The 15,236-nt window shown below is 42.8% G+C and overlaps 1 protein-coding gene across 1 annotated transcript in view; it reads right to left on the bottom strand.

The window, feature by feature from the left end:
• The window catches only part of LOC140730700 (glycogen phosphorylase, brain form), a 107,620-nt gene that overhangs the window by 63,771 nt on the left and 28,613 nt on the right, over positions 1-15,236 (bottom strand). The window contains exons 5-6 of the mRNA XM_073051491.1: positions 9,397-9,528; positions 6,879-6,990 (exon numbers count right to left, since the gene is read on the bottom strand). Coding sequence (XP_072907592.1) covers positions 6,879-6,990; positions 9,397-9,528 — 244 coding nt within the window. The remainder of the gene's footprint in view (positions 1-6,878; positions 6,991-9,396; positions 9,529-15,236) is intronic.

Genomic DNA, 15,236 nt, shown 5'->3' with positions numbered 1-15,236 from the left:
CATCAGCATTACATGCTTACTTTTATATTTCAGTACTCTCAAAATAAGAAAATAGTCTACCTTTTATTTCTTCTACCAAAGTCCATTACCATACACTTCCTGACACTGTGTTCCATCTGCCACTTCTGTGCCCATCTTCCTAATCAAAGTCCTTCTGTAGCCTCCCTACTTCCTCAAAACTACCTGTCCCTCCACCTATCTTTGTATCATCCGCAAACTTTGCAGCAAAGCCATCAATTCTGTCATCCATCTTTTTGAGTTAAAGTTATTTTGTAGTGGCAGTTACCTGCAGCTTTGCCAAGGGAAATAGATATGAAACCAAAGTTTAAGAGGCACTTAGACTGGCAAGGAATAAAAGGATAAAGATCATGTGCAAGCAGGAAGGATTCATTTAAATTGATATCGTCAATGAGGATATCATGGCAAAAGTGCCAGTTCTTGTGGTATACTGTTGTATGTCACTGGCTTCTTTGAAGTAATCTCTGCCCAATTATCATAAACATAAAACCTGTAGCACTAGGGGTCCTAACATACTCAATCGCTGCTATACTATGATTAGGAATGCCTACCGTTCCATACCTAGACAGCATTTCAGGAAATCTGATCACTTGGCTGTCCTTCTCCCATCTGCATACAGGCAGAGGCTAAAGAGCAAGGCTCCAGAGATAAGGACAACAAAAAGGTGGTCGCAGGAGGCAAAGTATTATTTCGAGTCATAGACTAGATCATGTTCAGGGACTCAGAGGATCTAAATGAAGGCATCATGGTTGTCACAGTATTTATAAAAAACAGTTGTAAATGAACGTGTCCCCACAAAATCATTCAGTCTTCCCTAACTGGAAGCCCTGCATGAACCCTGAGATCTGTAATCTGCTGAGGGCCAGATCAGTGGCCTTCAGATCTGATGACCAAGTAAAATATAAGAGGTCCATTACCATCTCTGAAAAAGCATCTCATGTGTGAAGTGGCAATTCTGGACCAAACTTGAATCAATGAAGGATGCTCGACAGTTGTGGGAGGGCTTCAATACTATCACCTCTTACAAAGTGAAACCAAGCGAAATAGCTGACAACATGGCCTAATGACTTTTATGCTCGCTTTGACCATCAAAACATGGAGGCAACTTCACAAATTGCATAGCCCCTGAAGACCCTGTGATTTCCATTTCTGAGACCAACAAGAGTGCATCCTTCAGGAGGGTGAATCCACAGAAAGCATCTGATCAAGTACTAAAGACCCGTGCTGATCAACTGGCTGGAGTGTTCACCAATATGTTTAAACTCTCATTTCGGCAGTCTGAGGTACCCACCAAGCAGGCTTCAATTATACCGGTGCCTAAAAAGAACGTGGTAACTTGCCTCAATGATTATTGTCCAGTCGCACTTACATTCATTGTGATGAAGCATTGTGAGAGGCTGGTGATGAAACATACCAAGTCCTGCCCAATAAACAACTTGGCTCTGCTCCAATTTGCCTACCAGCACAACAGGTCCAAAGCAGAAACGATTTCATTGGCTCTTCACTCAACCACGGAACGTCTGGACAGTGAAGATGCATATATCAGGATGCTCTTCATTGACTACAGCTTGACATTTAATACTATCACCCCTCAAGACTAATCAATAAGTTTCAAGACCTTGGCCTCAATACCTCGTGTAACTGGATCCTCGATTTCCTCACTTGCTGATCCAAGTCAGTTCAGACTGGCAAAAACATCTTCTCTACATTCTCCATCAGCATAGGTGTACCACAGGGCTGTGAGTTTAGCCCCTTGCTCTACTTGCTGTATACTTACAACATAGCTCCAATGCCATATTTAAGTTTACTGATGAAACCACTGTCACTGGCCGAATCAAAGGTGGTGATGAATCAACGCATAGAAGGAAGACTGAAAGTCTGGCTGATATCTTATTCAATGTCAACAATGCCAAGGAACTGATTATTGACTTCAGGAGGAGGAAACCAGGAATCCATGATCCAGTCCTCTTCAGAGGATCAGTGGTAGAGAAACTCAGCAACTTTAAATCCTGGGTGTTATCATTTCAGAGGATCTTTCATAGGTGCCGTTATGAAGAAAGCATGGCAGCACCTCTACTTTCTTGGAAGTTTATGAAGATTCTGCATGTCGCCTAAAACTTTGACAAACTTCTATAGATGTGTGGTTACATCATGGCCTGTTATGGAAACACCAATGCCCTCGAATGGAAAAGCCTACATAAAGTCCAAACCATCACAGCCTTTCCCAACAATGACCACATACATGAAACACTGTTGCAGGGAAGCAGCATCTATCATCAAAGACACCTACCATCCAGGCCATGCTCTCCTCTCATTGCTGCCATCATGAAGGTAGTACAGGAACCACAGGACCCACACCACTAGGTTCAGGAACAGTTACACCCCTCAATCATCAGGCTCGTGAACCAGAGTGGATAACTTCACTTGACCCATATCTAAACTGTTCCCATGGACTCACTTTCAAGGACTATTCATTGCACGGTCTCAATATTTACTGCTTATTTATTTTATTAATATTTGCACAGTTGGTTGTCTTTAGTGAATTGCTTGTCCATCTTGCTGGGTGCAGTCTTTCATTGATTCTATTGTGTTTCTTGCATTTACTGTGAATGCCCATAAAGAAATGAATCTCAGGGTTGTATATGGTGACATACCTGCACTTTGATAATAAATTTACTTTGAACAGACTGATTGACTTTTCTGCTATTTCAGTGTACAAGCCAGCCTTTCAACGACTTTCAACTGATAGAATGCCTCATTAGTAGGTAGAGGCACTTTAACTCTGCATTCATGACTATATGAGTATTTGTTGTGTGGCACAGACTCTACTACAGAGAAAACAAGAAGCTACAAGAACAAATCATGTTCATGTTTCAGCTTTAAAACGGGGACACAAGCATTTTCCTCTGTAGCTAACCCCCCACTCCCCTTTTATTGTAGTGCTATTTATGTTTTTTTAACTTTTAAAGTGTTTATTAACCACTGTCCCACAGTCTTATATGTTTTAAAAGGGCACAGGCCCCTACAATTACATAAATTATGGACGTAGTCACAAATATTCATCCGTAAAGAATAAGGATCTGGGCATCTTTTTAATCACCCAAAAATTTAACTCTTGCATGTAACTCAGTACTTTGCCATGATATTCCAGCTCACAATGATTGCCAAATGTGTGGCCTTGCTAACTCTATTTTTAAGTCTTTATTGCAGTTTCTACACTTATTGCCTTTTGACAGCAATCTGAGAGTAACCACAGGGCATTGGGGGTGAAATAGTCACAGAAGTGGATATCACATCATAGATCTCTTTATTGTTTCCAGGTGTTCTTTTTGAATTTTTGATTAATGACTGAGATCTAATCTTTAAAAACTTTATCTGCTGGCTAGCCTCTGAGCACTGCTAGAATGTCTGTTTGGAAACTTGAGTCTCAGGCTGCTTGGATATTTGGGGTTAACAACATCATTTCACTAATTAAAAGTAAAATACTGTAGATGGAGGGAATCTGAAATTAAAAAAAACTAAGTGCTGTAAAAACTCAGGTCAGGCAGCATCTGACCAACCTGTAAACATTTCAGGCCAAAAACCCTGGAGAGATTCCTGCATCTTCTGATCTTTTTAAAAAGATATTTTTGCAGTTCCATTTACTGAACATGCTAACAAGATAGATTTGGAGACTGAAAAACATTCCAGGTGAGTGTTGCAGTCACTTATTATGCCGTATATTTTAAAAATTACAAATAGAGGAAACAAAGGCACCTATTGTCAATACAGCAGTTTCACTCTGTAGTGCTCAAAGGCAGACTAACAAGAAAGTGGACTCTTTTCTATTTTCATCTGTGCAGAGTGCGAAATAAACCACACAAAAGCAGAAGTGCAAAGGAACAGAGCCTTTCATTTCAAGTTGCTTTGGTGGCAAGAATACAAATTAACAATAAAAGCAGGAAATCACTTGCTATTATTGTCGCTGTACTAGCTGGCAGTATTTTAGAACCAGCCCGATCACCATTCCAAGCAGCTCTCAGCCCTTCTCACTGCGCTCCCACTAATGGAGGTTTGCCATCTGATCAACAGAACATCAATAATGGAACTTATAATTCAAAACCCTTCAACATAAAAATAAAAACACGTATACAAGGCAGGTCTGATTGTAAAGCATGTAAGTGGCATAAAAGATGTAAGACAGCGCTAGTTCGTTCAAACACTGCTGTACCATTTAACCTACCCACCAATATGTCTTTGGAATGTGGGAGGAAACCCGCGCAGTCACAGGGAGAACTTACAAATTCCTTACAGACAGCGGCGGGAATCGAACCCAGACCACTGCTAACCACTATGCCACTGTACTGCCCAACTACCACCATATTTACTGGTGTAGCCTTCAAGACGACCACAACTTTACTGTGGTTTGGAGGCTTGCATGCCTCAATGATCTGGAGAGCTATGTTGGCTGGAGTCAGAGTCCCGGTCTCCACCTGGGACTTGCATGTCTGACAGTAGTGAAAACTGAGAGGAAGCTACTGACATGAAGACGACCACCAGAGATGGAGAACTTTCATTTCTGCCCTAAATGCCAGAGGCATAACAGGCTGCAAGTTTCTTGCGTGGTCACTTTCAGGTCAGTGAGCCTATTGGTCAAACACGAGACATTGCAGAGAGCAGTGCAAGTAGTTCAGTCTAAAGCAAAAACCAATTTTCCCTCCATTTCCCCCCTTTTTGTCAGACAGAAGATACAACACCTGAGAGCATGTACCATCAAGCTCAAGGACAGCTTCTATCCCACTGTTATGAGTGTTAAATGGACCTTTTATGCACCCAAGTTGAACTCTTGATCTCGTCATCTACCTCATGGTCTTTACACTTTGTCTACAGGCACTTTCTCTGTAACTGAAACACTATATATTGCATTCCCCCCGCCCCTTTTGTACTACATCAATGCACTTGTGTGCAATGATCCATCTGGATGGCATGCAAACAAACGCTTCCCTCTACATCTCGACAAATATGACAATAATAGTAAACCAAATATCAAATTGTAGACCCACATCCTCTCTGTTATTTTCTAGCGAACACTATTTCCCTAATACCCCAACAGAATATAATGATGTAAATTCTCATTATATTGAGTTCTAAGCACAGGATTCAATCATGTTCACTTGATCACCAACGTTCCCTTCTATCCCTCAGAGTGCTGAAATAGGCACCTGCATCTTTAATGCCACACTGACTTACAATACCTCACCAACCTCCACAGCTTCTACTAATTCACGCCTTTAACTGCTCCACTGGTCTCCCACGCCCAACCCTCACATTCTAAAAGCATTCTCATTTCAAAGATTTTCATATACCTCCTTTCATCAAGGCATTTCTCAGTCAAGCGGAGTTACAGCAATAAAATAAGCAACACATCAGCCAATTTCACACATCAAGACCTCATTGAGGTTGGATAACCTCTTTCGATGAGATGCTAATACTGGCCAGGACACAGCACTGAATTCCCCTGGTTTACAACATATGCTTCATATGATCTGCTACAGCTAGAAGAAGCCAGATAGAGCTCAGGTAAATTACAGAATATTTAGCTGTGAAGTAGAATATCAGCAATACCTTGGCCCAAGATGCTGTACTGACCTTTTAACCTACCCTTCCCTCCCACATAGCCCTCCATTTTTCTATTATCCATTTGCCTATCTGAGTCATTTCCATCATAAGACAAAGGATCAGAATTAGGCCATTTGCCCCATCGAGTCTGCTCCACCATTTCATCATAGCTGATTTATTATCACTCTCAACCCCATTCTCCCGCCTTCTCCCTGTAGCCTTACTAATCAAGAATTTATCAATCTCCACTTCAAATATACCCAATGACTTGGCATCCACAGCCATCTGTGGCAATGAATTTCAAAGGTAAAGACCTGTGGAATTCATTGCCACTACCTAGAGTGCTACCAGCTAAAGACATTTACACCTACTAGCTAAAGACATTCCTCCTCATCTCTGTTCTAAAGGAATATCTTTCTATTCTGTTGCTGTCCCACTACTGGAAACATCCTCTGCACATCCACTCTACCTAGGCCTTTCAATATTTGATAGTCTCTCAGTGAGATCCTCTTCATTATTCTAAACTCCAGCAACTACAGGCCCAGAGCCATCAAACGCTCCTATGTTATCCCTTTCATTCCCAGTATCATTCTTGTGAACCTCCTCTGGACCCTCTCCAATGCCAGCACATGCATTTTTAGAAAAATAAGGGGCCCAAAGCCTTAAACGACCATAATGTTTTGTGTCTACCACCACCCTTGACAAGGATTTCCACACACTCACCACTCTGTGTAAAAAAAATCTACTTCTGACATCGCCCCATATTTTCCACTAATCATCATAAAATTATCCCGCTTCATATTAGCTATTGCTGCCCTCAATACTGCTGATGAAGACTAAGCTTAGATTTGTTTGCTCAAATGAGAAATTAGCTTCTGACTTACTGACTAAAGCCTTTGCAGTTTATCTTCAATAACTATTGTCTGTTGCCTCTGCTAATAATTCACTGCTTCCCTTAACACAGCTCAATATTTCAGCTTTTGTAGGTCAATCCCCTGCAAAATGACTTCTCTTCTACATCACCAACCCAAACTTCAAATTTTCTTACAATAACTTCAAAGAGATTTGACTTTCTCTTTCTAAATCTTTTTGCTGCTTTCTCTGGCTTTGCCTTGCTAGACACAAAGACACCCTTTCAAACAAGGCCCACTGAATAAACAATACTGTCACTTACAGACTACAAATAATACAGATACAATGCCCGAAGAATGATGCTGCAAATGAGATTTTCACAACTGCAGAGGAGCTTCCTAGCAACTTACAGTCTTTCAGGTTGAAATCATTGGGAGCCTTAGCAGACCACAGTCTCATGGTGTTGACAGTATTGTTCTTGAATCCCGGCACTGGAGTGTCGTAGGGCATAGCCAAGATAACCTGCACCCATGAATACAATGCAGTTATTTGCCAAGTTAAACACATCCAAAATATACAAGTACTTGCCAATGACTTAAAATTACGCATATCTTCTTGATTCTCTGTCTTGAGTCATTTATTATTATTATTTTATTTGGTAACTTAATGATAGTAATAGCAGCTCTCTGCCTGCCAACCCCCAAATCTGAAAGCAGTTGATTAGATTAAGGCTGAGTTTTCACTTTAACTATTCATATGTCTTTGCAACAGATTTCTTTATTCCTTCACCCAACAGAGTCCCATACGAATGTGTGCGTGGGGGGGGGGGGGGTGGACAGAGTCCCATATGGATGTGTGCGTGGGGGGGACGGACAGAGTCCCATATGGATGTGTGCGTGGGGGGGACGGACAGAGTCCCATATGAATGTGTGCGTGGGGGGGGGGGGTGACAGAGTCCCATACGAATGTGTGGGTGGGGGGGGAACAGAGTCCCATACGAATGTGTGGGGGGGGGGGGGAACAGAGTCCCATACGAATGTGTGTGTGGGGGGGGAACAGAGCCCCATACGAATGTGTGGGTGGGGGGGAACAGAGTCCCATACGAATGTGTGGGGGGGGGGGAACAGAGCCCCATACGAATGTGTGTGGGGGGGGGAACAGAGTCCCATACGAATGTGTGGGGGGGGGGGGAACAGAGCCCCATACGAATGTGTGGGGGGGGGGAACAGAGTCCCATACGAATGTGTGGGGGGGAACAGAGTCCCATACGAATGTGTGGGGGGGGAACAGAGTCCCATACGAATGTGTGTGGGGGGGGGAACAGAGTCCCATACGAATGTGTGGGGGGGGAACAGAGTCCCATACGAATGTGTGTGGGGGGGGAACAGAGTCCCATACGAATGTGTGGGTGGGGGGGAACAGAGTCCCATACGAATGTGTGGGGGGGAACAGAGTCCCATACAAATGTGTGTGGGGGGGGGGGAACAGAGTCCCATATGAATGTGTGTGGGGGGGGAACAGAGTCCCATACGAATGTGTGGGTGGGGGGGAACAGAGTCCCATACGAATGTGTGTGGGGGGGGAACAGAGTCCCATACGAATGTGTGGGTGGGGGGGAACAGAGTCCCATACGAATGTGTGTGGGGGGGGGAACAGAGTCCCATACGAATGTGTGGGTGGGGGGGAACAGAGCCCCATACGAATGTGTGGGTGGGGGGGAACAGAGTCCCATACGAACGTGTGGGGGAGGAGAACAGAGTCTCATATGAATGTGTGGGGGGGGGGAACAGAGCCCCATACGAATGTGTGTGTGGGGGGGGAAGGGACAGTGTCCTATACAAATGTGTGTGTGAGGGGGTGGGGGACAGAGTCCCATACGAATGTGTGTGGGGGGGGGAACAGAGTCCCATACGATTGTGTGTGGGGGGGGAACAGAGCCCCATACGAATGTGTGTGTGGGGGGGGAAGGGACAGTGTCCTATACAAATGTGTGTGTGTGAGGGGGTGGGGGACAAGAGTCCCATAACTCTGCTACTTATTACACAAAGAATGTTTCCCAATTCCACCCTTCAATGACTGGATTTGCTCCTGTTTCACCTACCAGAGGAAATAACCTTTCCTAGAGCTGCCCTATCAAATCCTTTTAAAACACATTGGTCACCTTTTGCCCTTTGAACCCGGCAGAGTACTTATGTCTGTAACTAGCTCTTGAAATTTGACAGAACGTCCTCAGTTCTGGCAAATCGCCTCTCCAAAGGCAATATATCCCTTGCAGAGGTGCAACTTTCAGAAATGAATTCTCTGATCCAGCTAGTCCTCTCTACAGCTGCACTGTTGACATTCAGCTCTCTTGAGATAGCAACCAAAGTTCCTTTTCAAATTCAGGAGTGACCTCTGTACAGCATTGATTTGCCTGCATTCTCCTGTTTCTTTCATACTTCCTGAAGCATAGATCAACAGATATCCCCAACATTATCCTGTCCACTCTAATGATCTACCTTCCTCCTCCTATCAAAAGCAATCCTAAACTGAGCACAGCAGTTGTAGCAGCAGCCATCTTGAAAGGGCAGTGGACTCAGATTTCAAAGGATCGTCCAAAAGGGAGGTGGCGTTATCTGAAGTTTAAAACATTGGAGAGCTACAGGGAACAGGGGTAGGAGTGGAAAGAATGAACAGCTCTTCAAGACAGGTAACAATGGCACGATAAGCTGAATGGCTTCTCTATCTTGTGCAATTGTACGAGCAGCTTTTTTTTAAAAAAAGACCAGCCATAACTTCACATTAGTATCCTCCCATCAGTTAAAATTGTGAAGGCTTAAGAAGTGACGCAGATAATTGCCCTTCTATTTTCTAGGACAACACAGCCAGCTTTACAGCTATCTATGACTCACAGCTGGTTCTACACCAGGAGCGTTGTGCAGCATGTACCTGAGTGTCAACCCACTTAGCACCATCAGGGCCATGTTCCACCTGTCCATAGAAGTGAACAGGGAGCATGTATTCCGGGCGAGCCTTTTCCCAAGGGTTACCATAGCGCAGCCAATCATCCGCTTCTTCTACCTGTAAATAAACAAAAATTAAATGTTGTTCTTCTTTAAATATGTATACAAAGTAACTGCACCAATGAGAAAATCTGACCATTATGGCCAATTGCCAATCAAGGTTAAAATGGAAGACATAAGGTTCTAGTGTCCAATGAACTAGAAGGAATTATATACTCATTAGCATCTTGATGCTACTCTATATTTTAGGATTCATTGACTACGTACAGGGCCAGGAAGGAGACTGTCTCAATTCAGACCCATGCTTTGAGCATCAGCCATTACTCAGTGATAGCCCTGAGTGATCACTGCACTACTGCTGAATAGTAAGGCACTGGTTAGACCACACTTGAAGTATTGTGAGCAGTTTTGGACCCCTTGTATAAGAAAGGATATGTAAGCATTTGTGAGGGACCAGAGGAGGTTCATGAGAATTATCCCAGGAATGAAAGGGTTAACATATGAGGAGTGTTTGATGGCTCTAGGCCTGTGCTCACTGGAGTTCAGAAGAATGAAGGGGGATCTCATTGAAAGCTACTGAATACTGAAAAGCCTAGACAGAGTGGATGTGGAGAGGATGTTTTATAGTGGGAGAATCTAGAACCAGAGGGCACAGCCTTTGGAATGGAAGGACGCTCCTTTAGAACTGAAATGAGGAGTAATTTCTTTAGCCAGAGGGTGATGAATCTGCGCAATTATATTGCCACAGATGACTGTGGAGGCCACAATATTGGGTACATTGAAAGCTGAGGATGATAGGTTCTTGATTATTTAAGGGTGTCAAAAATTACAGGGAGAAGGCAGGAGAACAGGATCGAGAGGGATAATAAATCAGCCATGATGGAATGGCCTAGCTTTGTTATGTCTTCTGGTTTATCACAGAATCTCGAGTAATACTTAACCCCTCTGACCATAAATAATATACACCAATATGTTGTGGAAGATTGTCTGAGGTGATGTACTTTGAGAAGTTAGATAGGGGTAGGATGTATACAATAAATGGTATACATCTATTATAGCACTGGATTAATAGACCCAGACCTCAACCGATGTCCTGGTATTACCCGACTAGTGGAATCTTGCTGTGTGCAAATTGAATTCTAAGGTTGCTACAGTGCCACAAGAATAAAATCTAAAAATACACTATTCATTGTAATGGAGAGTAAAGATATGCAATGCTCATGGAAAGCACAATAGGAATGCAAGGAAAACAAAGTGTGGTGTTCAGGTGCAACCTCAATCTAGGATCCACTCTTGGACTCTGCGTAATGCCTTGGATTCATTAAATCTGTGTTGACCAAAGGATACAGGAAAGATTAAGGAAAATACTTTCAGCTCACATCCTCTATAGAGTTAATTCCTTTCACCTCAACTATGCCCAATTGCTTTTGACACACTGCCATAAAGAAAAAATCTAATATCCTAATCTATGCCTCTCATAATTTCACGCACCCCATCAGGACACCCTCAGTCTCCTTTGCTCGCGAGAGAACAAACTCAGCCTATCAATCTCTCCCCATAACTAAAATCATTCAATCCAGGCAATATCCTGGTGAGGCTTTCCACACCCTCTCCAAGCACATCCTTCCGATTGTGCAGTGACCAGAACTGCATATAATATTCCAGGTGTAGGCTAGCCAGCACTCTATAAAGTTGTAACGCAAAATCCCAACTCTGAAATTTCACACCACAACCAGTGAAGGCAAGTGAGTTACTGTCCAGGCCGTATTCATCACTCTATCCATCTGCGAGGTTGCTTTTGGGGAACTATGGACTTGAACCTTAAGACCCCCTTCTTCATTAATATTCCTTAGTTCCTGACTGCTTATTGTATTTACCCTAGCCCTATTTAACCTCTCTAAAGCATCGCATTCAACAACTTTCCACAACATACATTATTTAAGGTCAGTTCATAGGAGATCGACACAGAGTGATGAGGGCCTGGAATATGCTGCCAGGTGAGCAGTGGAGACAAATGAGAGAGAGGCAGTTCAGAGACTCTTGGATAGGCACATGAATGTGCAGAATGGACAGACATATACAGTGGTGAGGCAGAGGGATTAGCTTAGTCAGGTAGTTAAATACTAGTTTAATTAGTTCCATACAACACTGTGGGCCCAAGGGTCTGTTCCTGAACTGTACAGTTCTATGTTCTAAACCACCAACTTGTGTTATTTGCAAATCTCTACATTCACATCCAGATAGCAAGGTTCCCAACACTTCCAACCTGTCAGCACTACCCTCTGTCTCCTCATTCCAAGCTAACCTTATTGGGACACTAAATTGCCCTGGGAGTTGGGAGTGGGGTGGGGCGGGTAGAATGCTAGTGATGGGAATTAGGGAGTCTAATGCCATGTTTATTACTCTTCAATAGTCATAACCTACAAAATGAGCTTCAATATTACGGTTGGAGCAAAACCAAACTGGATAAATTAATGAAGGAAGCAGAGATTGAGACAATATGGCTTAGAGGGACCCATGTGATTGGAACTTTGTTAATGTGCAGAGTAAACAGTGACATCATCAACTTGAGCCAAATGTTCTGTTTTCATGTTGAATAAATTATGTCCAAGACTAAAGATAAAGATTGATTTATTTGTCACATGTACATCAAAACATACAGTGAAATACGTGATTTTGTGTGAAATCAAATCAACGAGGATTGCGCTGGTGGCAGCCCGCAAGCGTCACCTCAATTTGGCACCAACACAGCATGCACACAACTCCCGGGTGCTAACTGTGGCAGGAAACTGGAACCACCCGGTGGAAACCCACGCAGTCACAGGGAGAATGTATACACTCCCTGCGGGCAGCAACGGGAATCTAACCCTGATCTGTGATCTCTGGCATTATAAAGTGATTGCGCTAACCGTGCCACTCAAGACTAATAATTTAAAACTTCATTTTAAGATTAAATTACAAGAGAACATAAACAGAGTTTGTCAATGCAAACCAAACAGTTTGGTAACACACAAAATGCTGGAGGGACTCAGCAGGTCAGGGAACATTATTGGAAATGAATAAACAGCTGACTTTTCAGGCAGAGACCCTTCTTCAGGGCTGGAAATGAAGGGGGAAGATGTCAAATTAAAAAGGTTAGGGAGGGAAAGGAAGCTAGCTGGAAGGTGATAGGTGACACCAGGCAGATGGGAAAGTTAAAAGGCTCGAGAGGAGGGCATCAGATAGCAGGAAAATGGACCACAGGGGGAAGGGAAGGAGGAGGAGACCCAAGGGGAGGCGATAGGCTTGAGTGGGGAATAGAAAAAGAGAGGAGGGGTATGGAAAAATTCTAGGAATCAATATTCATGCCATCAGGTTGGAGGCTAAACAGTTGGAATATAAACTGTTGCTCCTCCACTGAGGGCGGCCTCATCGTGGCACAAGGTTTAAGTAAATGGATTGGTCAATCAGGTGCAGTAGCAGGCATTCAAAGAATCCTTTTGGCATATGCAGAGAAGGTATAATGGGAAAGAAAAGAATTCAAGGGGAGAACCAACCATCAGAGTTTAACTAAAAAGTTAAAGAATATTAAACTTAAAAGTAAATGCAAATGGATGTACAAATATGATTCCAGGTTTGAATAGCTTGTCATATGAAGAGCATTTGATGGCTCTGGGCCTGTATACACTGGAATTCAGAAGAATGAGGGCTGACCTTATTGAAACCTATCAAACGGCGAAAGGCCTTGGTACAGTGGATGTGGAGAGGATCTTTCCTATGGTGAGAAAATCTAAGATCAGAGGACATAGCCTCAGAATAGAGGGGCGTTCTATTTGGAATGGAGATGAGGAGGAAATTTCTTTAGCCAGAGAGTGGTGAATCTGTGGAATGTGTTGCCACAGGCAGCTGTGGAGGCCAAGTCTTTGTGTATGTTTAAGGCAGAGGTTGAAGAGGTTGATAGATTCTTGATTGGTCAGGGCATGAAGGGATACAGGACGAAGGCAGGAGATTGGGGCTGAGAGGAAAGATGGATCAGCCATGATGAAATGGCAGAGCAGTCTCAACGGGCCAAATGAAGTAATTCTGCTCCTGTGTTTGGATGTCTTGTGAAAGACAAAACAGATGTTTATAGAGAATATAAAACGTAGCAAAATACATGATGGAAGAAAGGAAAAGACTCTAATACAAGACACCACTAGCTAGAAATGTAAAAACAGATAAGAGTTTCTATAAATATTCAGATTACTATGGAACCCAGAGAAGGATAACTAAAAAAGATCAGGAACAGAAATATTTCCAAATAGGGTTACAGATTTTCCAAGAGTTAAACCACCACCTCCTAAACGGTTTTCTAAGCAGTCAAGGAAAAAATTCATAGGGGATGATCCCACGTCCTCATTTTCTTCGAGCACTTTCCAGTACATTTCAATAATAATTTTAAAAGAGCATGGGCCACACGGTCCCTCAAGCCTGGTCTGGGAGTCAGATCATGCCTGAAATGACCCTAGCCTCAATTCCACTTTTCTGGCCATTTCCCAAAACCATCAATTCCCCTAAAGTATAAAACCATCTGCCTTGAACACATTAATGATTTCCCCTTCACTGCTTTTTGTAAGCATACTGTTCTAAAGTGTGCATAGTACTCTTAATGGAGTAGTATCACTTGTATGGTTGTAGTAAGATTCCCTACTTTTAAGTCCATTCCCTTTGGAATATAATACATTGGAAAAAGGAGAGCAAGGGAGTGTTGGGTTGAGGAAAAAAAAGACAATTGGACTTTTTTAAGACCTCACGTCTTAATAAGCTGGTAAGGAAGGCGGGCTCTGTCGTGGGCAAAGTACTGGAGGGTTTAACATCGGTAGCTGAGCGAAGGGCGCCGAGTAGGCTACGGTCAATTATGGATAACTCTGAACATCCTCTACATAGCACCATCCAGAGACAGAGAAGCAGTTTCAGCGACAGGTTACTATCGATGCAATGCTCCTCAGACAGAATGAAGAGGTCAATACTCCCCAATGCCATTAGGCTTTACAATTCTACCGCCAGGACTTAAGAACTTTTTAAAAGCTATTATTAATGGTTTTTGAGATAGTGATTTAGATGCATATCATATTTTTTACTGAGTTAAGTATTGTATGTAATTAGTTTTGCTACAACAAGTGTATGGGACATTGGAAAAAAAGTTGAATTTCCCCATGGGGATGAATAAAGTATCTATCTATCTATCTACATGAGGGGTCTGGGTAGGCATGTGATAATCGTTGTCCAGGGATACATTTCATCCAGAGTCGATAATCCTACTCCAAAAAAAAAAATCAATTGCTGCTGAGGTGAAACTGAGTAGGAAGAATTGGGAAAGAAAATGGCTGTGGAGAAGATGAAGAATATTAAAGACAGCATGGGAAGCAGAGGGCAGGATAGAGAAGAAAACAGACAAAAAACACAAGAGATTCTGCAGATGCTGGAAATTTGTGAGTGTTGCTAAGATAAACATCTGAGAGGAAGAGCAGAAGCCACACTAGCGTAAAGCAACCTCAAGGAAGTAACTGCAACACGATGGGTTAAAGTTTCCGTTTCTGTGCTTCAGTGTTCTATGGCTCTAAGAATGCACATTCTGCATAGTGATACTAAATATACTGTACTTGTTTATTTGATGCCCTTAAAATTCATTTTAACAAATGTGCATATCGCCAACAGGGCCAACCTTTGTTGCCCTTGAAAAGATGGTGGGAAGACACTTCCTTGAATCTCTGTTAACCGTATTGAAGGCAGTATTGTCAAGATGTG

The sequence above is a fragment of the Hemitrygon akajei genome, chromosome 7, assembly GCF_048418815.1.
Source record: "Hemitrygon akajei chromosome 7, sHemAka1.3, whole genome shotgun sequence".
NCBI lineage: Eukaryota > Metazoa > Chordata > Chondrichthyes > Myliobatiformes > Dasyatidae > Hemitrygon > Hemitrygon akajei.
This window is presented reverse-complemented; position numbering and strand designations above follow the sequence as displayed.